Source organism: Xenopus laevis, chromosome 3S (genome assembly GCF_017654675.1).
Source record: "Xenopus laevis strain J_2021 chromosome 3S, Xenopus_laevis_v10.1, whole genome shotgun sequence".
In the NCBI taxonomy this organism is placed as follows: Eukaryota; Metazoa; Chordata; class Amphibia; order Anura; family Pipidae; genus Xenopus; species Xenopus laevis.
In genome coordinates this window covers 90,929,699-90,955,275 of record NC_054376.1, presented here as the reverse complement: position 1 = coordinate 90,955,275, position 25,577 = coordinate 90,929,699, and the positions used below count along the sequence as shown (strand labels likewise).

General features: G+C 39.6%; 1 protein-coding gene across 3 annotated transcripts in view; it reads right to left on the bottom strand.

The window, feature by feature from the left end:
• The window catches only part of vezt.S (vezatin, adherens junctions transmembrane protein S homeolog), a 42,707-nt gene that overhangs the window by 12,501 nt on the left and 4,629 nt on the right, over nucleotides 1-25,577 (bottom strand). For 2 of the 3 annotated variants that reach the window (XM_018256007.2, XM_041588632.1), the window contains exons 2-8: nucleotides 21,835-21,960; nucleotides 18,662-18,751; nucleotides 8,411-8,586; nucleotides 5,419-5,700; nucleotides 4,005-4,154; nucleotides 1,681-1,828; nucleotides 446-777 (exon numbers count right to left, since the gene is read on the bottom strand). In XM_018256007.2, coding sequence (XP_018111496.1) covers nucleotides 446-777; nucleotides 1,681-1,828; nucleotides 4,005-4,154; nucleotides 5,419-5,700; nucleotides 8,411-8,586; nucleotides 18,662-18,751; nucleotides 21,835-21,960 — 1,304 coding nt within the window. The remainder of the gene's footprint in view (nucleotides 1-445; nucleotides 778-1,680; nucleotides 1,829-4,004; nucleotides 4,155-5,418; nucleotides 5,701-8,410; nucleotides 8,587-18,661; nucleotides 18,752-21,834; nucleotides 21,961-25,577) is intronic. The other variant, XM_018256008.2, reaches the window with a different exon arrangement.

The following is a 25,577-nucleotide window of genomic DNA, read 5'->3' as shown; positions in this document are numbered from 1 at the left end:
AAGATTCTTTAATATGTCACTTAATATGATGTGAACTATCTGTTGCTTAAGTGTTCATTTTATGGGTATAGTTTTCCTTTAATACTTTATTTAAACTGAAGGTTAGTGGCAGATAGGGAGATGGGGATGTCCATTCCTTCCTCCGATATTGTAGGTAAACCTGCACATCTATGGCCACCTTTATCCAGCTCTATTGCTTTAGACAGTGTTAAAATAAAAAAGATGATTTCCATAGATGGGCACATCTGGGTCTGCTACTGCCTGAGGCAGCATACCCAGCAGACCCAATGTTTTAACTCCCTCACCCCCGCCTCCTACCTCCAGCACACCTTTGGGGTTTCCAAACTTGCCTTGAATTGTTAATCTACTGGTCAAGACCCAAAATGGGTTACTGTACTGTGCAGAAAAAGTTATTTAATGCTCAAACCTTTCTGTATAGACTCACTCGTTAAGCAGAGACTTCAGGTGAAGCTGCAAACTGCGTACGGCTCCATGAAGGTTGCTCAGCTCCCAAACCTCCTTCTTCCTCTTAGCAGTGTGTTCCAAGCCAGACTGGTGTTGAGTTTCAAAGTAGCGATAAAACTCGTAACTGCGCTTCAGTTCAGCCAAGCATGTAGCCTGAGTATGAGGTAGATCCTGTACCACATCAGACCAAATAAAATGAGCAAGTTGCTCTGGGCTAATTGAAGGGCCCGGAGATGCATTTTCTGGAGAGAGCAGCAGAGCCAAACGACGAAAAAACTCTGAACTCTGCCCAATCCAAAGCTGGAACAGGACCTGTGAAATAGAATGTAGAATGTAGAGACTTTAACAGGGTTAGGAAAGTTCAATTCGATTGTACTGTTAACACAAATCCCTGTAGAACTGACACACATGAACAAACAAACAAATTTTGGTTGCTAATTTAGAAGCAAAGCCTTATTTTGGAACAAAAGAGTAATACAAGTATGAGATCAGGTATTGGAAAACCCGCTATCCAGAAAGCTTCAAACTACTTGAAGGCCATCTCCCATAGTCTCCAGTGTAATTAAATAATTCACATTTTTAAAAATGATTTCATTTTTCTCTGTAACAATAAAACAGTACCTTGTATTTGATCCCAACTAAGACACCTATAATTACTCCTTATTGGAGGTACTTTTATTTAAAGTTTAAATGATTTTTTTAATAGACTGAATTGAAGGTTTGGAAATCCAAATTAGGGAAACCCCAGGTCCCATACTTGTACAATAAAATGGTATGGTGATCAGTACCCATTTCACTTTCCACCTTCATGGCTAAAATGTACACAATTCACTGAAGAGGTGATAGAAACCAAAAGTATGTGATGGCATAGAAACTGTTGTGTGTTCCTTTTGGAGCTTATCACTCATTCTTTGAATAAGACATTAAAGCATAAATCACACAATACCATCTTTTTTTTTTGCAGACTCCCTACCATACTCATAATATACAAACAGAAATAAACTTTTATGAGCCTTATGTCTTCACTTCATCTTCGCTTATTGAGATCATCTGCAACATTGGTTTGGAGCTGTGGAACTTCTACATCTTGTTGATTTATTTCAACATTCTGTCTCCTGTTGAGCAATAATCTTTTTTGGAACTCTTTTGTTCATATTCATATACATATGTAAATAGAATTGCTGGTGGAGTAAGTAGATACCAAGCATGACTTACCTTCAAAGCAGGAAGACTGAAAGCATCTGTTAAATTATGGGCATCCTCCTCGGACACATGCTCCTCACACAATCCCAAACCCAGGTCTTTCAAGGGAACGACACAGATGTAATTGGTGACATTGTCTATCTCAGAGTTTAGGGGATAAGTTGATTGGGGTTAAGGAAAGCACTTCATATTAGTATATATTCAATAAAAATGTTGTGATATTCTTGAGTGAAGTTCAAATTCTATGCAAAGTGGAAATCAGGATTTTGTTACACTGGTAAAAAGACCAAATAACGTGGGGAAAGTGAATAAAAAGGTCATAGAAGGTTCACTAGAATTCCTAATTATCAGCAAAATAATTGTATGGCTGATTACCCTGCCCTGCTGCATGTGTTGCTTATATGTGTGTAATGTTTCAGTGATCTAGTATGCCTTATTAGTAGTGATGGGCAAATATCACCCGTCTTGCTTAGCCAAACATTCGCAAAACAACGAAAAATTCGACATCTGATTGAAGTCTATGGCCTACACAATTTTTTGATGCTTGATGCGTGACAATTTGCACTGCATATGTAACAATGCAATTACTTCAAAGGTAATTACAGTTTAAAGCCACAACCCCTCATGTCTAAAGCATGGAGGGCTATGTTCTACCTTTTTTAAGTAAGTGTATGGAGCAGGTAAGGTTTAACAATTTCATATCACAAATCTCGAATGATAAACTTTTTCCCACGCACCAAATATACTACACAACCACGAACTATGTGCCAAATCCAATACAAATATTATTTACAAATTGAATGCAAATTTCCATGTAATTCTGCCCAGTACAATTACCAATGCAGGTAAGTAGATATAAGGAGTAATCCAACAACAATCTTCCACTAGTTTCCTGCTCAGTGTCGGACTGGCCCACAGGGATACCAGGTGCCAGGTGTCAGTGGGCCCTCCTGCTTCAAAACATTTGGCCTATTTCATGGCCATTACCTATTTCTATGAGAACAAAGAGACTAAATAGATTGAATAATAGATTATAGCATGTAAAGAAAAGATAATAGCAGCATAGAGGTTGCGTGAGAAGAGTAATTATAATAGTACTGAGAGTGGGCCCCTGATCTAAGGTCTTTTGGTGGGCCCCTGGTGTCCGACACTGTTCCTGCTAACTAACCATTTGACACTTGAGTCAGTTTAATGCAGGCAGAAAATTTGTGCTTTGTTTGTCAGCTGGGAAACTACTTTCATATGCAAATTCTGCACAGGAGTTTGACAGATGTAGTCGTTTTAAATATTTAATGTCAAACCAAGCAGGCATTTCCTAGAATTGAACAAAATAAACTACATAGTAAGTGAATTGTCTAATCCAGGAGTGCCATACTAATGTGAGGTCTACTTTTAGTGATATTGTTCCATTATAATCTACATCCATAAAAGCATTGTTAGCATTCTGTTCCATGGAAAATATTACTTAATTATTGATTGATGGAAAAATGTATATTGTTATATTTAACAATCCACAATTTCTTAGGTACCCTTAACATAATAAATATCTGAATGAAAAGCATGAAACAGGAGGGTGATTTAGACAAGCTGTTTGTTGACAGTGTCTTGAGATCTACTGATCACCAGCTAAAGGTCTACTGGTAGATCCCGATCTACCTATTGGGCACCCCTGGTCTAATCTGTCAGGCACAGCCAGATTCATGAGTATAAAGAAACATATTACTGGACCATTTGCTTGCTCTATTACATCTCAGGTTAATGCACTACATTTGCTGTGACAAGCCTATTTGATAGCACATTTATCATTCTTCAGCGCCTTTCATCAGCTGACATCCTCTAAACCTAAAACTTTTGCCTTCTTGATTGAGAATTAAATTACTGTTCAAACATTTAGTTTTATTTTACAAATAAATGAACTAAGAAATATAATTTTCAGGATAAACTGAAATAGACCCCATAGCTCTTTCAGCCCAAAGTTTACTGACCACATTCCAATATCCTATTTGCTGATTTGAAAATGTCTATGTTTTTGACATAAAATTGTGAAAGGAAAATACAGCAACACACATGTACTGTATATCAGCACCAATAGACAAATGTTTTACTGGAATACCCAAGTTATGTAAATCCCTTTTGTGCTGTCAAAAATTTTTCTACAGTTTTTCACTGTGACTGTTACAACAATGTTATTGTCTGCCTGTAACTTTAATAGCTAAGGGAAGCCTGCACACACAATGAACCAAAAAAAAAAAACTCGAACCAAAGTCATCTGAAACCCTCTGGATTATTATATTAGTATTCTTCTTTTAAATATTGAATCCCCTTATGAAGGATATTGTTTCAGCATGTACAGAGTGGCAAGCCTAGAAATTCTAAAGTTGGTTCTGACGGTCCGGTAGACTGTTTTGCGTAAGCCTAAGAGGTGCTGACTGGCATGTTTCCCAGCTTTACCATATGGACAAGCAGCACTGACCCTGTCAAGCAAACTTGAAAAGTAAAATGTGATACATCTGTACAGATGTTCCAGCCAAACCACATTTCTACATACTCTACATTAAATACAGATAACTAATTTACATCACTGAATAACAGTCATTTCAGAATTGTTGAATACCCTCCTCAACTATTTGTTCTAAACAACAACAGAAGGTTAAAGTCCCTCTCTAGAATGACGGGTGCTATTTCATATTATAGCTTTGCTATACTCCCTCAATAAGGCATATGAGGATAGTTGCAGGGATATATTGTTTACATTGTGTGCTTATTAATATACAGCAAAGCAATCTATGCATATGTGGTTAATTTGTTGAGTTACAATTAAAAAAAACGACTTTTAGTAAAGTGTTGAATGAGTATAAATGTTGCAGATTTAACTCAATGCCATGAAGTGCTGCATGTTACAACCTGAATGAAATTAATAGTGCCTTACAGGTTATAACTGCCGCAATGGAAACCCCCACTGACTCATTGCAAAAGAAAATAACATACTGTGCTCAAGAATAGGACTAAAACTGTGGAAAATAAGATTTGTAAATGGCTCTGTATTGTACTGCTAAACAGTTTAAGTGAGAACATTATTGACTGTTGCTTATTACACTGATCTATAACAAATATAATAACCCAATAATACCCAACTACTACAGTGGTGGATGCACTGGATTGGAAAATATAGCAGAAATGACTGTACCAAGAGAAGCATCATGCTAAAAAGTATCAGAATCAGTGAGCCACAATCTGCACAATCTACACATATTTTTATGATCACTGGACATTTATTACCATGGTGTTGCATAAATAAAGAAATTAATGGACTGTGCCAGCATAACTAGTAGTTATACTGGGGTCCAATGATACCTGTTATACTAGGAGGGCCAGAATTAGGGTAAATATTGCCCAGTGCAAATAGTGGTTTGAAAAGCAGAGTACAGTGGTCCTTTTATTAAAGCTGGGTATAATATCAATACAAATGCTATATAAAAAAAAGATAATGGCTAGTGTACAAGAAGTATACTCTTCCCTGTATGTGTATATTCTTTCGGAAATCTTTCACAAGTGCAGCTGTATTTCTTGTGGTTTTGTATACAATGGCCATCGGCTTCTTAAAGTATTACTTGCATAGTAAGGTATAGTTTTGTTTACTGTGCAAATAAATATTTCTATTCACTGAGTCTGTATAGCAAAAGCCTGCAACTGCACCCTCATTCCTAAACTAAAATTTAATATTTTGCTTGTTCTAAACCTAATACTTACAGGGTGAATCCTCGAGAAATAACTTCTGTTTCCTGAATGAGGCGCAGGGCTTTTCTCACAAGGTTAGTGAAGGTTCGGCTATTCGCTACTGTGCCTTCTACTTGGCTGCAGTATTTTCTCAGGATCATCCGGAATCTAGCTGAGCGCCAGGTATGGAGAGCTCTCAGGACAGTAAAGGCAGCAAAGAGGATGAAGCTTGGTCCCCATATAAGTGAGGATGAAATGGACCAGGACTGCAAAGCAGCCAGTGCACTAAGAAAAGCAAATAACATGGACGTTTCCCTGTAGCAAACAAAGGGAAAAAAGCAGATTACTGTTTTAGGAAGACTCTGGTAGAGCAGGAGACAGCAAAAAAATTGTACTTCTTCTTGTCAGCTATGGAATTATCAACTAGAAAGCTAGAAACATTTTTTTATGTTTAACAGTTCAAGATACCTAGGATCCTTTTTATTTTAATCGGAAAAATTGTGCACCACCTACCATGAATAGCATACTTTTATAGTTATGGTTATAGCAGTGTCATTGTGTTATAAACACTTCCCTCTCCCAAGACACCAGAAGTTATCGCTGAGCTAACATTGATATGTGTCGGTGCAAATATCAAATTGGACAAAAAACAAAAAGCTCATATGTAATAGTAGACACTAATGGGGTGATTTATCAAGGTTCGAAATTGAATTTTTGGCATGATTCAAATTTTTTTTGCACAAAAATTCACAAATTCAAAATTATATTTTCAAAAACTCGAATGTCTGCTATGTATTAAGCAAAAAAAACTCAAAAACTTGAATGTAGAAGTCAAGGGGAGTTGTCCTAGGCAATATTCAAGCCATTTTTTTATTCGAGATTGAAGTTTTCGCATTTGTAAACTTACAAATTTACAGTTTTTAAGCCTATAACCCTATAAACTTTTTTCACAATTGTTTTCAATCGAGTTTTTTTACAGATTTTTTTCATAAATGAGTAAACATTCGAGAATTGTGAATTAATTCGAAGTAGAAAAAGCCTCACAAACAAATTATATTTTTGATAAATAAGCTCATAAGTTTGCCCAGCTGCAATAACCCATAGCAACCAATACAATGATTTGCTTTTAAACAAGTAAAAGTAAATGCTACCTGCTGATTGGTTGCTACAGGTTACTTCGCCTAGGCAAATGCATGTCTTTTATTACATAATCCCATAGGAGTTAAACCATGCATTCTCCCTCTTATTAATTTGACAACATGAAGCTTAAATATTCATTTGCAAGAACTGAACATTTTGTTGCCTTCATAAATACGTGTAAATCCCCACATGAAAGCAGCACAAAAGACAACCACAAAGAAACATTAAACTTCACTTCTAATAGTTTAAATTAAGTTTTGCTGTTAACAGTGAGTCTCGGATATGATTTGCCATCAAGACTTTTCTGCTCCTTCTTCCTTCACACCCTAAACTTTATGGTCTTTTTGTTTGGTCGTGTTTCCATCCATAACAGCATGGAATGCAAATAAAACAGTATCTTGTTTAGTTTCAGATAATAGGAACAGAACAGAATGCTAACAAAGTTTTTATGAATGAAGGTCATAATAGGAAATCATGACTAAAAGTAGACCTGGCATTAGTAAGGTATGGACACTCCTACTATAAGGCAATAAACATCGGTGAAGCTCTACCTGAAAGTCTGATATTTTTACACAACTAGATCTTAGAAAGGGAGTAGCAGCAGTAGTGTAGTCAACTATGGTTTATAAAAGCAGCAACTAGATCACTTCACAGTAACACCAACAAAAACATGTGAATAAATATTAATAACCAGGGGGAAATTCATTTTAAAACTAGGAAACATGTGGAATTGCAGTGCCTAATGTGCTAGAAAATAACACACTATTAAAACATGGGTAAAAAAATGTCAATGTATAACCTGGTAAATATCTGATAATTCCACGTTAACGCTTAATTACTTGTTTCCACTGCCTTTGTTAAAGGGATACTGTCATGGGAAAAAAAAATTTTTTTCAAAATGAATCAGTTAATAGGGCTGCTCCAGCAGAATTCTGCACTGAAATCCATTTCTCAAAAGAGCAAAACAGATTTTTTTATATTCAATAAACTTCAATCACTCTTTACTGCTGTACTGCAAGTTGGAGTGATATCACCCCCTCCCTTTTCCCCCCCAGCAGCCAAACAAAAGAACAATTGGAAGGTAACCAGATAGCAGCTCCCTAACACAAGATAACAGCTGCCTGGTAGATCTAAGAACAACACTCAATAGTAAAAACCCATGTCCCACTGAAACACATTCAGTTACATTGAGAAGGAAAAACAGCAGCCTGCCAGAAAGCATTTCTCTCCTAAAGTGCAGGCACAAGTCAGATGACTGGGGGCAGCTGGGAAATTGACAATATGTCTAGCCCCATGTCAGATTTCAATATTGAATATAAAGAAATATGTTTGCTCTTTTGAGAAATGGATTTCAGTGCAGAATTCTGCTGGAGTAGCACTATTAACTGATGCGTTTTGAAAAAAACATGTTTTCTGATGACAGGATCCTTTTAATGTTCCAACACTGATATTTTTAGCTTAATTTTTCTTAACGAATAAAGTCCTTGAGCATACTGAAAAAAACTGAAAATGTCCAGGCAAAACACAACTGTTGAAAAGGAATCCAAGTTATTTACAAAACCAGAAGTATTTAGAGTTAATGGAAACACTTAGCTGTTTTTGTGAGCTAGGAACAAATGTGTGTCATGGTCTCTAAATGAGAGTTTGTGAGCCAACAAGCACTTGTCATAAAGCCAATGAGTGTAACAAGGGACAAGGTGGGGGAAGGATGGAGTTTGCCTGTGAGCTGAGCAGCTGACATTAGATTTAAAATAACAGCCCAAAGATACTAAACTCTTTCCACATTAATATCTGTGCAGATCACAACATTTCACAGTTAAAGAGAAGATTTTTCACACTATGGAAAGTATCAGTGTTTCATGAAAAGTTATTTGTTGAACAGTACCAAATATTTGGAGCTGCTATGGACCAGAGCGTAGGAAGGTGGCCATTCTGTTGATTCTGGGTCTGACCAGCAGACAGGATCCCTGGGTCAAGCAACTCAATCAGCTCCACATCCTCCTGTATCAGGACTTCCTGTTGTAGGATGGTGCGCAGGCTTTCAAGTCGGAACCCAATTTCCTATCAGGGAGGAGAAAACAAGCAGATGGCTGTTAATGCCTTATGCAAACGTGTTGGCTAATCGGAGGTAGCTGTAGTAATAGCAAAGTATAGTTACCTTTGTTTTCAACAAAAATAAATGGGACTTGTGATGAAAATGTATTTTATTATTTTCATATTAAAAAAACAACTTTTTTTATTTTTTGTTTTTACCCTTGCAATCTTCCCATGTGATCAGCTGAGGTAGTGGATTATGGGACTTGAGGTCCCTCTGTTTTTTACAGTGGGTGGTGCACAGATTCTCTGGAAAGCAGATGGAATCCAGACCCAGAATCCATCACTTCATAATGGAACAAGAAATTATATTAATATTTATAAACCCAGCTGAGCTGACGTCAAAAGTGGGGGTATATGTTCTCTTTAAATAGAGCTAATGAGCTCCCCCAACTTAGTTGTGTCAGTCTCTGGCTTATAGATAGGTGGTTTATCTGCGCATGGGTATTCTGATTAACTATCTAATCCTCCCCCATAAATACTCTAAGGAAAAGTTAGAAAATCAAATCCATTTAAGGCAAAGTATATTTGTATATATAATGACTATGAAGATTTTCATTCATCCAGGTCATGGTATATCTAGTATAGGTAGTTGAACTGAAGAAGCTGAAGAGTAGTGAAACGTCTTCAATGATTACTAAGCAAGTCCAGTTGTTTTAGATTTACCTATACTATACTGAAGTTTTTTCAATATGTAACCAGAGGGATATCCCTCTTCACACTTGCACTCCCTGCAGGCCTTACAGGTAATATGCAGGGTCGGACTGGAACCTTGATGGCCCACCGGGGCTGCAAACCCCCTCCTGACCTCCAATTCTCTGACCCCTCTGCCCTTATACGTTGCACCTCACGCATGTACAATTGCAAACATGGCAGAGCAGTTCATTTCTTTATGGGTCAATCCGAATTTGTTTCGAGTTTCTGAGTCAGTTAAATTTGTGCGAATTTTAGATATTTTTTTTTATTACTAAATAACCCCCCAATCGAATTTAGATTATATTTGAATTTAATAGAGTTAAAGAAAACTCACATGAATTCGAAATTCGACCTTTAATAAATGTGCCTCCCCATAATGCCCTTGTACTATAGTATCTGTGCATGGATTATTATTGTGCTGTAAACTCAACAAAGAAAAAGGTGAAAACATTATTCAAGTTCAGTTACATTGATGTGCAATATTTATCTGTGGCAGAAAATCCAAAGCAACCAAGTAATGCTTAGCTTTGTATAGCCAGCTGCAGGAAGAATAATAATATTAAATAGAAATGTGATTGGTTTCCACGGGTTACTGCAACAGTGCAAATGTACCACTGTTACTAAATGAGCCTGGCATTTGTATATTAGTGGGGAAAGGAAAAAGTTGGTGGCCTTCAAGAAGGCATAGACTAGAGCCAATAATACAATGTGTGTTTACTTACAGCTGTTAAATCATTTTTATCTAAGGCCAGAAGATTTGTAAGTAAGAGCAGAACTCAGGGATGTACCGTGCAAGCAAAATAGGCTTCAATTATTCTGCAATCCAAGATCATAACCAGAAAACACAACCAGGAATGAAACATTCAACTTCTGTGCCAAAGGTGATGGAAGTCCCTAATAAGATGCAAGCATTTTGCTGCCAAGATGTTTTGCCCACCAGGGCATTTGAATGATTGCATTCATAGCTCTGAAAACTCTTTGTGAGCTAAACGGAGGATTCAGCTTACTACTAAACCCTGGGATGCACACCAGAGAATTTCAAATGCCAAAAACATTTTTATGATCTGTATGCCAAAACCGTTTCTGACCTCCAACCTGAAGAAGCCCTTTATCAATACAAAACCACACAATGTGGCATTTTGCCTGGCTAGAAATAGAGTCCTGCAGCGGGTTACCCGCAAAAACCTGCGGTACCCAGCGGGTTGCAGGTAGAAGTTTCAGGAGCGGGGTCGGCGGTTCTTCGGGTTTACGGGTCCCGGGTCTTCTCAATAGCGAATTTTTCTCCTTTTTTTCCTGACCACGCCTTCTTCTAATGATGTCACTCAATGACAGCACTTCCTGTTTTACTCCTTTTTTTCTGATCATGCCTACTTCGTATGATGTCACTTCCGGTTTACAATGACAGCACTTCCTGTTTCATGATGGTCAGCGGGTCATGGATTGGGTTGCAGATAAGGTACTTGCGTGTCGGGTATGGGCCAGGATTAACAAATTAATTCTGCGCAGGATTCTAGCTAGAAATATATATTTAAAAACATTTTGCCCTGTTAACCTTGGGGGCCCATGGGCTGCAAACCCCTTCCAGACCTCCAATTCCCTGGCCTCTCTGCCCTTATACATTGCATTTCACGCATGCTTACTTAGGGTATTTCACATTCAGTCAGTCAGGCTGGTCAGGAAACAAATGCAAATGCAAAGGTTGGCAAGGTAATTTTAAAAAAATACTTTCTGGGCTACCTAACACCATGGCAAAGTGCCAAATGCAACTGCACATGACATTGCTCTTAGCTGCACACTTGGGTCCTCCAGACTGAGTCACAGGTATTGGGCTGTGTGTGTGAAGTCCTGGGTCAGCCCAACCAATGCCATGTTGAAAACTAGAGATGTCGCAAACTGTTCGCCGGCGAACTTGTTCGCGCGAACATCGGGTGTTCGCGCTCGCCGGAAGTTCGCGAACGTCGCGCGACGTTCGCCATTTTGGGTTCGCCATTGTTGGCGCTTTTTTTGCCCTCTCACCCCAGACCAGCAGGTACATGGCAGCCAATCAGGAAGCTCTCCCCTGGACCACTCCCCTTCCCTATAAAAACCGAAGCCCTGCAGCGTTTTTTCACTCTGCCTGTGTGTGCTGAAGAGATAGTGTAGGGAGAGAGCTGCTGCCTGTTAGTGATTTCAGGGACAGTTGAAAGTTTGCTGGCTAGTAATCGTTTTGATACTGCTCTGTTATTGGAGGGACAGAAGTCTGCAGGGGTTTGAGGGACATTTAAGCTTAGGTAGCTTTGCTGGCTAGTAATCTACCTTCTACTGCAGTGCTCTGTATGTAGCTGCAGTGGGCAGCTGTCCTGCTTCTGATCTCATCTGCTGACTGCTGCAATAACAGTAGTCCTTGTAAGGACTGCTTTTATTTATTTTTTTGTTGTTTTACTACTACTACTACTACTACTATAAGAGCCCAGTGCTATTAGTCTAGCAGTGTTGGGGAGTGGGACTGGTGTGCTAATCTGCTACTCCTAGTAGTTCAGCAGCACCAACTTTAATTTTTTTTTTTAATATTCATTTTTTTTTATTTTACTTTTTTTTATTTTACTACCGCTGTAGTAGTGTATAAGTTGACCTTTTAGGCATTATTTGCCCTGTAGGCATTATTTGCACACTGTTTTCTTCAACCCGCCATCTAGCTGTGTGACCTTGTTCACATTCTGTCTAAATATCCATATTACCGTCTCCAGAAAAAACACCGGAGTGACTTTTTTCAAGCAGCCATAATATATTTTACGTAATCCGTATCCACCGCTGTAGTAGTGTATACGTTGACCTTGTAGGCATTATTTGCACACTGTTTTCTTCAACCCGCCATCTAGCTGTGTGAGCTTGTTCACATTTTGTCTAAATATTGATAATATTATCGTCTCTAGAAAAACCACTTGAGTTACTTTTTTTCAAGCAGCATTCATATATTTTACGTAATCCGTATCCACCGCTGTAGTAGTGTATACGTTGACCTTGTAGGCATTATTTGCACAGTGTTTTCTTCAACCCGCCATCTAGCTGTGTGACCTTGTTCACATTCTGTCTAAATATCCATAATATTACCGTCTCCAGAAAAAACACCGGAGTGACTTTTTTCAAGCAGCCATAATATATTTTACGTAATCCGTATCCACCGCTGTAGTAGTGTATACGTTGACCTTGTAGGCATTATTTGCACACTGTTTTCTTCAACCCGCCATCTAGCTGTGTGAGCTTGTTCACATTTTGTCTAAATATTGATAATATTATCGTCTCTAGAAAAACCACTTGAGTTACTTTTTTTCAAGCAGCATTCATATATTTTACGTAATCCGTATCCACCGCTGTAGTAGTGTATACGTTGACCTTGTAGGCATTATTTGCACACTGTTTTCTTCAACCCGCCATCTAGCTGTGTGTATTATCGTTTCCAGAAAAACCAACTGAGTTTTTGTTGTTGTTGTTGTTTTTTTAAAAATAATGCCAGGCAAAGGCAGGCCGCCACGCAGAGGCCGTGCTAGGGGCCGTGCTGCTATGCAATCCTGTGGCCCTAGCAAATTGCCCAGTTTTAAAAAGCCAATGACCCTGAACTCCCAAAATGCTGAAGAGGTAGTTGACTGGCTTACACAGCACACCCCATCCTCTACCGTTTCTAACTTTACCACAACATCCTCCTCATCCTCCACTGCTATGGCCACCCCACGTAACACTTCCTCCACCACCGGTGCCCCTTCTTCACTGGGGTCAGAGGAGTTATTTTCCCATGAGTTTCTTGAACTGAGTAATGCGCAACCATTATTGCCAGAAGAAGATGAAGGAGATGAGGACCTTACACCAGATTTAATTCTGGCAGAGAACACGATAGAGATGGACATAATGAGTGATGAGGAGGAGGTCCCCGCTGCTGCTTCCTTCTGTGATGTGTCAGAAGAAATTGATGCATCTGAGGAGAATGATGATGAGGAGATTGATGTTTTGTGGGTGCCTAGTAGAAGAGAGCAAGAGGAGGGTAGTTCAGATGGAGAGACGGAGAGTCAGAGAGGCAGTAGGAGAATAAGACTTAGAAGAAGCAGGGAGGACAGCCCGCAGGGATCAGTAGGGCAACAACATGTATCGGCACCTGTGTTCAGCCGGCCAACGCACCCGCCATTGCCGCCAATGCCGCCAACTTCTACTGTTACCGCCAGATCGCACACTTCCAAAAAGTCAGCAGTGTGGGATTTTTTTAATGTGTGTGCCTCTGACAAAAGCATTGTAATTTGCAATGAGTGCAGTCAGAAACTGAGCCTTGGTAAGCCCAACAGCCACATAGGTACAACTTCTATGCGAAGGCACATGAGCGGCAAGCACAAAGCACTTTGGGAGCAACACCTCAAAGGCAACAGGCAAACTAAAAGCCACACTCCTTCTGGTCCAGCATCTTACTGCTCTACCTCTGCTCTCCTTGACCCGTCTGAACCACCCTCCACTCCGCCTTCCACCTTGACCACCTGTTCCCATTCCCAGTCATCTGCCACCAGCCAAGTTTCTGTGAAGGCCATGTTTGAGCGTAAGAAGCCAATGTCTGACTGTCACCCCCTTGCCCGGCGTCTGACAGCTGGCTTGTCTGCACTCTTAGCCCGCCAGCTTTTACCATACCAGCTGGTGGACTCTGAGGCCTTCCGCAAATTTGTAGCAATTGGGACACCGCAGTGGAAGGTACCCAGCCGCAATTTTTTTTCTAAAAAGGGAATACCACACCTGTACCAACATGTGCAGAGCCAAGTTACCGCATCTCTGTCACTTAGTGTTGGGCCAAAGGTCCATATGACTACTGACGCATGGTCCTCCAAGCATGGTCAGGGCAGGTATGTCACCTACACTGCCCACTGGGTGAACTTGGTAATGGCTGGGAAGCAGGGAATGGGTAGCTCAACAACAACAGTGGAGTTGGTGTCACCGCCACGGATTGCACGCGGTTCTGCCACCACCTCTACTCCTCCATCGCTCTCTACCTCGTCTTCTTCTTCTTCTTACTCTGCTGCTGGGTCCTCCTTCTCCTCCTCCACACCTGTGCACCCCCAGCTCCCCCTAGGCTATTCGACGTGCCAGGTACGCCGTTGTCACGCTGTCTTGGGGATGACGTCCAGTGTTATATTTACCGCACCCTCACCTTGTCCACTTTCCTGCACTGGTGGTGCTGGTTCACCGCAGGCCCGGCAAGGCCCCTCAACAAATTGCAGTATAATCACGGCTCCGCACACACTTCATAATCAGCAGGTTATTTATTGTTATTTTCACCACACATCAACGTTTCGGGGGGTTTTCACCACCCTTCATCATCCTGATGAAGGGTGGTGAAAACCCCCCGAAACGTTGATGTGTGGTGAAAATAACAATAAATAACCTGCTGATTATGAAGTGTGTGCGGAGCCGTGATTATACTGCAATTTGTTGGGGATGACGTGCCTGGAAAGCAAAAACCATACCGGATCTGTACTCCTGTCATCTCTGCAGTCACAGGCCGATCGGTGGCTGACCCCACACCAACTGCAGATCGGAAAAGTGGTGTGTGACAATGGAAGCAATCTGTTGGCAGCGTTGAGACTAGGCAATTTAACACATGTGCCCTGCATGGCACATGTGTTAAATTTAATAGTCCAACGTTTTGTCTCCAAGTACCCAGGATTCCAGGACGTTCTCACCCAGTCCAGAAAGGTGTCGGCCCATTTCAGACGTTCCTACACAGCCATGGCACGCCTTGCTGACATTCAGCAGCGCTACAACATGCCAGTCAGGCGTTTGATTTCTGACAGCCAGACTCGCTGGAATTCAACGCTCCTTATGTTGGAACGTCTGCTGCAACAACAAAGGGCCGTCAACGAGTACCTTTTTGAACTGGGTGGTAGGACTGGATCTGCACAGCTGGGGATTTTTTTCCCCCGTTACTGGGTGCTTATGCGCGATGCCTGCAGGCTCATGCGACCTTTTGAAGAGGTGACAAATATGGTCAGTCGCACCGAAGGCACCATCAGCGACCTAATACCCTTCGCTTTATTCCTGGAGCGTGCCGTGCGACGAGTGACAGATGAGGCTGTAGACCAGCGTGACGAGGAGCTGGAAGCGCACGATTTCTGGTCGGAATCACCAGAACGAACCCAGGCACCTGCTGCAACGCAGGGAGAGGTGCCAGAAGTGGAGTCAGAGGAGGAAGGTGGCTTTGTGGAGGAGGAGGAGGAGGACCAACAGGAGCAGGCTTCCCAGGGGGCTAGTGGTGACCTTTTGGGGACCCCTGGTCTTGTACGTGGCTGGGGGGAGGAGACCGTGGATGATGCAGTCCTTGATAATGAGGAAGCGGAGATGGATAGCTCTGCATCCAACCTTGTGAGAATGGGGTCTTTCATGCTGTCATGCCTGTTGAAGGACCCCCGTATCAAGAGGCTTAAGGAGAAGGACCTGTACTGGGTCGCAACGCTACTAGACCCTCGGTACAAGCATAAAGTGTCAGAAATGTTACCAACATACCACAAGTCCGAAAAGATGCGGCATTTACAAACCAGCCTGCAAAACATGTTGTACAATGCTTTTAAGGGTGATGTCACTTCAGGAACTCATCAACATTCCAGGGGCAGAGGTGCCAGTAATCCTGCCACGAGCACACCTGCAAGGACAAAGCCCTTTGGCCAGTCTGTAACGTCAGACATGCAAATGTTTTTCTGTCCAAGGCAGCGCCACAACCCTTCTGGATCCACCCTCAAAGAACGCCTCGACCGGCAGGTAGCGGACTACCTGGCATTAACTGCAGATATCGACACTCTGAGGAGCGATGAACCCCTGGACTACTGGGTGCGCAGGCTTGATCTGTGGCCAGAGCTGTCACAATTTGCCATGAACCTCTTGTCTTGCCCAGCCTCAAGTGTGCTCTCAGAAAGGACCTTCAGTGCAGCAGGAGGGATTGTAACTGAGAAGAGAACTCGCCTAGGTCACAAAAGTGTCGATTACCTGACCTTTATTAAAATGAATGAGGGGTGGATCTCGGAGGGTTACTGCACGCCGGAAGACTTGTTCTGACTTCTATGCAGCTGTCCTTCTCTTCAAGCCTCATGACTCCACACACAGCTGTCCTTTAGCGTCCTCCTCCTCCCTCCGCCACCGTTACAAACTAGGGTGCAAACCCTACTGGTTTAATTTTTTCTGGCCTCTGTGCTTCAGTGGCTGCAACCAAAAAAACTGGGCAAACAATGTCTACAAGGTCAACGTATGGCAAAAAATGACTATTTTCAGCATTTATATGGCATATTTTTTCTGGCAACTGTGCTTCAGTGGCTGCGTCCAAAAAAATGCATATTTTCTGCATTTATATGGCATAATTTTTCTGGCCTCTGTGCTTCAGTGGCTGCAACCAAAAAAATGCATATTTTCAGCATTTATATGGCATAATTTTTCTGGCCTCTGTGCTTCAGTGGCTGCAACCAAAAAAATTTATATTTTCAGCATTTATATGGCATAATTTTTCTGGCCTCTGTGCTTCAGTGGCTGCAACCAAAAAAATGCATATTTTCAGCATTTATATGGCATAATTTTTCTGGCAACTGTGCTTCAGTGGCTGCGACCAAAAAAATGACTATTTTCAGCATTTATATGGCATATTTTTTCTGGCCTCTGTGCTTCAGTGGCTGCGGCCAAAAAAACTGGGCAAACAATGCCTACAAGGTCAACGACGTTGACCTTGTAGGCATTGTTTGCCCAGTTTTTTTGGCCGCAGCCACTGATGCACAGAGGCCAGAAAAAATATGCCATATAAATGCTGAAAATAGTAATTTTTTGCCATACGTTGACTCAACGTATATGGCAAAAAATGACTATTTTCAGCATTTATATGGCATATTTTTTCTGGCAACTGTGCTTCAGTGGCTGCGACCAAAAAAACTGGGCAAACAATGCCTACAAGGTCAACGTATGGCAAAAAATGACTATTTTCAGCATTTATATGGCATATTTTTTCTGGCAACTGTGCTTCAGTGGCTGCAACCAAAAAAACTGGGCAAACAATGTCTACAAGGTCAACGTATGGCGAAAAATTACTATTTTCAGCATTTATATGGCATATTTTTTATGGCAACTGTGCTTCAGTGGCTGCGTCCAAAAAAACTGGGCAAACAATGCCTACAAGGTCAACGTATGGCAGTTGTTTAAAGAGAACAGTAGATTACTAGCCAGCAAAGCTACCTAAGCTAAAATGTCCCTCAAATCCCTGCAGACTTCTGTCCCTCCAATACAGAGCAGTATCAAGCAGATTACTAGCCAGCAAACTTACTATCATCTGTCCCTGAAATCACTAACAGCTCTCCCCCTACACTATCTCTTCCAAGCACACACAGGCAGATTTTTCAGATACATTTTTGCCCTTGATCCCCCTCTGGCATGCCTTCCCATTGAAGTCTATGGGGTTCGCGAACCGCTTGCGTTTTTGCGCAAGTTCGCGAATATGTTCGCGAACTTTTTTTCCGACGTTCGCTACATCCCTATTGAAAACCAGGCAGATATTGGTCAGGTTTGAAAATCATGTTGGGCAAGGACTGCATCAGCGAGTTGATGCAGTTCTCATACAACCGGTTTCTCTAAGGCTAACAACCAATTTAAAAACAGAAAAATGTAGACTGCACTTCCATTAAAAAAAGTTTCTCTTCTCCTTTATTGTTAGCTATTGGAAAAAATGACATAAGAACATGTAGACGCATCACTGCCTGGTACATTTCAGAGTCACTAGTCCTTAATCATGGTATGCCTATGATTAAGGACTAGTTGACGTCCGAAACGCGTCATTGGATGATATGGTCCAGTATGTGGATGGCTGAATCAGGCAGAAATCCACTTGATTGGTGAGCTTGCCAAATTAAACTGATATTCAAATTACTTCTCTAAAAAGGCTGTCTAGCATCTATAGCAACAGGGTTTATATAGCCTTTTACTTTTTAAATACATTTTATTGGGTTTTCTGAAAAACTAGACATAATATAAAGAAAGGTGGCACATTCACACTCCAAAGGAAATAAATCAACAGAAAAAACATATAAGAATAATTTCTGAGAAATGTGCAGCTAAATGAAGTACAAGAAACACAAAAGAATATAAATGATATTACATGATCTGTTATATAGACTTAAAAGGTTGAACTTGAAGGGCATGTCTTTTTTTCAACCTAACCTACTATGCTAATTAACAAGAAAGTGAAATAACCTTAAGTTTATATAACTGTTTAAAAATAAACATTTTTAAGAGCAACAGAATAATTTGTTTTCATTCCCACTTTAATTTATTGAGTACCATTTACATTTTAATACAGCAGAGAATTACTTACCAGTAAGTGAATTTTTTCATCTTTTTTCTTTTTTGAAAAAAATGGGTTCCAACTTTTCAATAATTCAACTGTCCTTGAAATGATGCTTTTCTAAAAAAAAATGTAACAAATATCAAGAAATGTAGTTGTAGAATACTAATAGCTTGCTCTCACCTACATAGGATGGCAAGTGCAAGTAAAGTTCTTTTTTTTGCATAGGGGATAATTTTTTTTCAGTCATTTCTGTAAATGCTTAAGGGGCTGTTCACCTTCCAAACACTTTTCTTAGTTCAGTCAGTATGCGACAGTACATCAGAATTAAAGACTTTGACTGTTAGGGGAACTCCACACAAACATAACTTAAGCTTTTTGAAGTAAACATAATTTCAAGCGACTTTGCAATATACATCAATTTAAAAATATGCATAATTTTTAATGGTTTGGTATAGTTCGCTAAGCCTAGCCCCCTACTCTCCTGCTGATCTGTCTGACTACTTTGCTGAGCTGGCTGACTACTGTTACTTTGTATCAGCAGCAATCTGTCCTCAGCCTGCATCCTCCAAACCCCACAATTCCCTGCAAACGTGATTTCAATAAGGAAAGGAACATCACAGTGCAATGCATTGTGGGTTATGTAGTTCCTGCATGCTGTCTGTAAGCTGTGGAGAAGTTGTTACAATTTGTAACATCAGTGTTTTAGTCCCTCGTTCCCTGCCAGGATTTCAAATGATGCAGAAAGAGAAGAACTGTTAAACAGCTGGCTTTGAGCATAGAAAATTACATTTATTCATACTTTTTGAAGAAACATTTAACTGTGATGGTTATTTCAGGGGTTTCTGTGGGCCTCTTTATCAAATTTTGGTTTGGAAGCCGGAGTTCCCTTTTAATAATACAGTTTCAATTGTCACCTTCTCTGGAGCAGTTCTGCTGCTGATTATGATCCCTGAGTTTCATTAAGTGCAGCTGTTACAAATGATACAATAGTTACTAACATTGCACAGATGCAGCTGAGAGATGTTGCAAATTGAAACGGTGCAACATTAAGTTGCATTTTAGCAAAACATCAAAAATAAAAATAGAAAGCAATTTAAAAAATAAATAAAGTTTTTTTCTTTTAGCCCAATGGGAGAACTACTTTGAGTTGATATGGCAAACCTGTTGCTCCAAAGAGTGACAGTGCTAAAAAGACATGTTTATGCACAATCACGAACAGACAGACCTCATGCGCTCCTTATGAATTGTTTTTTTACACCACTGATTTTTGAAAATGTTTTTCAGAGGTTGTGGGGACATGGCAATTTGACTCACACATGTTGGAGCTCAAAGCTTCTAGATGATAGCATTTGAAAGGTCTTTAAATGAATCAGTCCTTAGCTCCTTAGCACTGATCTTTCCTTTTAAGCATTCCAATATGCTGAATTATTCATTAGCGATGCTTACCTTGACAGTAGCAAAAGCTCTATTTGTATTTCGTCTGAGAGGTCTCTATATTTGGTTAACAATTTCTTATTGCTAAGGTGATATCAGATTCAGATGAACTCCAAGATAAAAGCTATAAAATGCTACAAAAGAATCTATTCATATAAATGGTATTACAGAATCTACAAAGACCCAAGTTTTGAAAGCAGAGAAATGGCACACTATATATAAATGTATATGAAACCATTTCATACGTTACTTTGGGACATTCCATGAAATAGGCTATACAGAATTTTGTGTACAAAGCTGGAAATTCGTAAAAACAACTTCACACAGATACAGACCAAGGTGAAAGATTTCAACCATTGGTATTTGGTAACCAGCTAAATTATTCATACATCCTAATAAGATGCCTCAGCATTCTTGCTCAGTTCTGTGTTTTTCCAGCACACACACAAGTTTAGTCAGGTTTCTTTTTCAGCCACAGCAAGAAGTTCCAAAAAAATGAAAAACAAAAGCTCAGTGCAGGTATGTGTGGGTTACAGATTAATCTCCAAAATAAAGGTTAAATCCATGTTTCACAGCAAAACTTAAAGGAAGACTTTAATTTAAGAAAGAGCATGGTTCCATTCACAGATATAAACATGAGTTTAGTATATTAGCATTATTAAAAGTTATATTTAATATGCTGGAAGATAAAGCAGCATCTTTATATGTTGGCCTTATTTTAATCATTTTGTAAGATTCACAATTAGTCTTACACTTATTATCATCTGATGTAAATGTCATGTCAATAGCCCCATTAGAAATATATTTACTGAGAAAAACATTGACATATTCAATACTTATTTTCCCTGCTGTAAACATCATTACAGAATTATACAGCTATAATACACAAAAGCCATGAATATCCTGTAAATTATATCCTTATAAACGGTGAGTAGTGATGTCATCAGTTATAAACGGTGAGTAGTGATGTCATTTCTGTCACATGACTCACTAAAATTTGTGTATTATAATAAATAAAGTACCCCCAGTTGTAAAATATGAGGATATTAGAAGTTACCTCGGAGTTCCATGACCTGTATAAAAACACTCGGCCTTCGGCCTCGTGTTTTTATATGGTCATGAAACTCCTCGGTAACTTATAATATCCTTATATTTTACAAGAGGGGGTACTTTATTCACTATATACTGTGCTAAGCAAGAAAAGAGCAAGTAATGCCTTAAGAGTTGCCTACTAGAGTACTTTGTTCTTTGAACAAAATTAACTGGTACAGGAAAAAAAGATCAAAGGGCATTCAGGAAGATAAAAAGGTTAAATGTATTTCAAAAGTGCACTTACAATTTATTCTTCAAGTTACCAGCAAACTTTCAATGTCATGTACTGCAGAGAATAAAATATTCTGAGCACTTTTGCCATTTGCTGCTGTTACTATAATGCCTCACATTTTCTGATTCGTATTCTATACTATGCTCTGCCGTGGACAAAATGAGGACCATTAATAGAAATAACCTGAAAATCTGTTGTGCTTGTATTATAACTATATTAAGTCAGTCTAAAACAATGAAAAGCAAAAGGTGGAGTAGCTGTTATACCCGATCATCGTTGGATATTTCCTGCATAAGGCTGTCATTTCTGCAAACTTCAGCAGATGCTAATGGCTGGCGATGTTTACTTCTGAAATTCCTACATACATGCCTTCTATCTGAGTGAGCAGAGCGGGAGGCAAAACTCACTGTATATATGAACAAATGCCATTGGGATAACTCACCTTTTCTGTGGTATGGACACGCAGTCCATGGCCATTCTCTGCCATACGTTCCTCTTCCTTTAACAGAGGACATATCTCAAAATCTGTCTGCCCCAAATCCTGCAGGTACTGGAAGAGTGGTGAATTCTGAAATACCACAAAAAGGGTAAAATATGTAAAATCGGTTGACGTGACTGAAAATATACCTAGCGGGAACATTATAACTAAAATAATTAGCACTGCTGTGAAAACAAAATGCAACAAGAAGCCCATTCCCAATATAGCTGAACTAGAAAACAAAAGCCTTAGAAAGCTGTAAACGTTATAGCCCAAAAACAATATGAGAGAAGAATGTATATGATACCTGTTATGCAGATCATTTGTCAGACTCACGTGTGGCCAAAATCTGCCCCTTTTGGAGTGCATTACCATTTTCTCAAACATTTTTTACTTCATTGAAGACATTTTTGCCTATGGTGCCAGAACTATAAGTACTGATCTGCACTGTGTTTATTGCTTAATGTCACATACAGTATAATGGGTTTGCACACTCTGAATAATATACACACAGGAGGTGGTATAGAGTACATTTTTGTGAAAATGCACCTGAAATGGGCACGGGAGGACTTCCTGTGTGAAAAAATGGCAAGAAAGTAGGTTCTTTTAAAAAACTCGAATCGATATAAAGTGGGGCAAACGAAAACTTCAATAGTCTCTTTTGTGGCCAGAAATATGATCTTTTGGAGTTTTCGAGTGGATCCGAGGGAAAGCTTTTTCGTTTGAGTTTAACCTACTTGAGATTATTAATAAATATGGTAATAGTTTTTTTTTTAACGCAGAAATTGAGTTTTAAGGAGTTTCAATAATAATAATAATATTAGAAACGTCTTCAAGTTGTAAGGAACACACCTCTGAAATAACTCAAATTAGCATCCCCTTAATAGTGTAAGGATTATTATTTTTTTTTATATACCTCTTTTATCAAAAAGTTTTCAGATGCAGAATGTCACAGTGGTTATCATATTACATTTTGGTGAATAAATACAACTAAACAGAACCAAATCAATAAAAGTAATGAAATGAGCACAGACTACAACCTACCTACTTTGTGTCTTTCTTTCTAAGCATCATGGACAGTTTGTTATGATATTAGAAACTGTAGGAGCTATAAGTGTATATGGTACCTTATTCCTATTGCGGGTTATGAAAAATTGAAATGCGATATTTGGGAAATCCCCCAGTTTTGTTCCTCTAGATCTATCCATGGCCCACATATTTTTTCAAACTTATTAAGGCAGCCTCGTCTCATATATGTTAGTTTGTATAACGGTATTGCTTTATGGATGAGGATAGTGTAAGGATTTTCATAAATACATTTAGGGAGCAAACTACAAACCTTTCAGATATTTGCAAATAAATGATTGCATCAGCAAAGCAAAAATTGTGTCTTCTGATTCCTTGTAGCTGCTCTGATATTTTTCATCTCACCCTGACACAGATAACTGCAGTGCCAGACTAAAGCTCTCTGTTGTGAATTTTTGAAAAATGTCGAAGTCTTGTATATAGTATTAAACTCCAGTACAGTTATGTAATACAACAGTCAACAAACCAAACCAAGCATCACACTATATAATATTTTTAAGTTGCAAAAATAACAAAATTATAATCCACAGCATTCAACATCTGCAAACAAATATAAACCTACAAACAAGGCCTGCGTGTTTAATATAACATCATCATAGAAGCAACTTTACTAAAGCAGCCAAGACATTTTGAACAGCCCAGAATATCACTCACTACTAAGGGATTGTTCTACAGTTTCTCTGGAATCAAAATATTTGAAGTGCTTTTTACCTGTTTAGGGAAATACAATGAGTGCTTTGTTGCTAAACCGTTGGATAAGGATAGACAAGTGTTCAAACATTGATGCAGGTGGCTACAGTGTCAATGACTCCTGACTATAACTATTAGCTACTGTTAGGCTGTCTGTCTGTTACACTGTTACAGCTAACACTCCTGTCTAACAGTACTGACCTTGTAGAGACTTCAGCTCTGTTTTGCTTGCTTGTTGCCAATCCTGACCTTCAAACTAAATATAAACTATACAAGTCAACTGTTATCTAAGTTTGGAATTCTTTTTTGCATTCCTAGTACCTTGTTCTCAAGTGTAGATAATTTGGCATAGTAGAGGGGTACAAGAAATGTGACTTCTGTACATCAAATTCCGCATACAGGTGCATGACATGGATTCTACGGAGAATGTCAATGAAACAATCATGCAGGGCCGCCATCAGGGGGGAGAAGTTTCCCGGGCCCGGACACCAAGGAGTGCCTGGCAGTGCTGCAATTTTGAAAGAGCCGAGTCCCCCTTGCGAGCGCCAAAGATCTGCGGCCAGCCTGAACAGCCGAAAATGCGGAAGTGCCGAAAAGCCAAACAGGCGAAAATAGCCGAAGTGGCGAAAATAGCCGAAGTGGCGAAAAGACCCGAAGTCACGAAAATAGACGAAGCCGAAGTCCCGAAGCGGCGAAAAAACAGAAACAGCTGAAATTGAAGTCCTGAAGCAGCGAAAAGACATAAAGTCACGAAAGGAGGCGAAGTTGAAGTCCTGAAGGCATGAGTTCAATTCTACTGAACACCAATTTGTGTATATTTTTTTTAATCTCCTGGCCACCAATGTATTATTTTAATATGCTATAGGCCCCTGCCACCAATGTTTTTTTTAAAAATATTTTTTGGGGCCCCAATTTTTTTTACTTGTAAGGGGGGCCCTGGCGCCAATGTTTTTTTTAAAAATAATTTTTTGGGGTCCCAATTTTTTTTACTTGTAAGGGGGGCCCTGGCACCAGTGCTTTTTTCAAACAGAACTTTTATGTGGGGCCCTGGCGCCAATGTTTTTTTTTTTAAACTTATAAGAGGGCCCTGATCATCAATAACTTTTTATAACTTGTGTGTATGGGAGGGTTACTTTTTTAGCGCTGATGTCTGTGTGGTCTTTTAACTGTGATGTGGAGTGGGCGGGGTCTGGGGCGGGGCTTGGACTCAGGGGGCCCCGAAAATATTGTTGTACGGGGCCCCGTTATTTCTAATGGCGGCCCTGCAATCATGTATCATGATCACTAATGGTACTTTGCTAATGTATATAGTAAAATAAATGACAGCTCTTTTCCAACTTGTAAGCACAATATTATTGAAAGTATATTCAATAAGAAAGATCTGTATGTAAAAGGGCCCATTTACGGTACACTGATGTCTGCTGAAATTTGGATCTTCACTGTGCTTCTTAAGACTGTGGTACTAATTATGCATATTAATGTTAAAATTTATTACATTGCCTACTGTGTTTAACCATAATTCCAAATAATCTGCCAGGACAACTGTATCAGTGTGTGCACGAAAAATAATAGTCAATCAAAAACCAAAAAGAATTGTAACAAGCGCCACAGACTGATTTCTCTAGCATGCGTTACTACCTGGACACACTTCAAAGCCTAAAATCTAGAGGTGCACTAATGATATACCATTTTTAAAAAGTTAAATAAATATTTAACAATAGATGAGTTCAGATGAGGTGAGGCGTGTGTTTATGTTCCATAAGGCTATATGAATCATTAATGCAGTCTAACAGAGTTAGTACAATGGATAGTTTTTGTTTGCAAGCTGTGTTCTTTTGCATTACCTATCAATAAGAGAGGGTGTTTTTTTGGGCCTCTACATGACTCAACAGGCTTCTAGCTCTATCAGGAGAAGCCCTGTCAGAGATTGT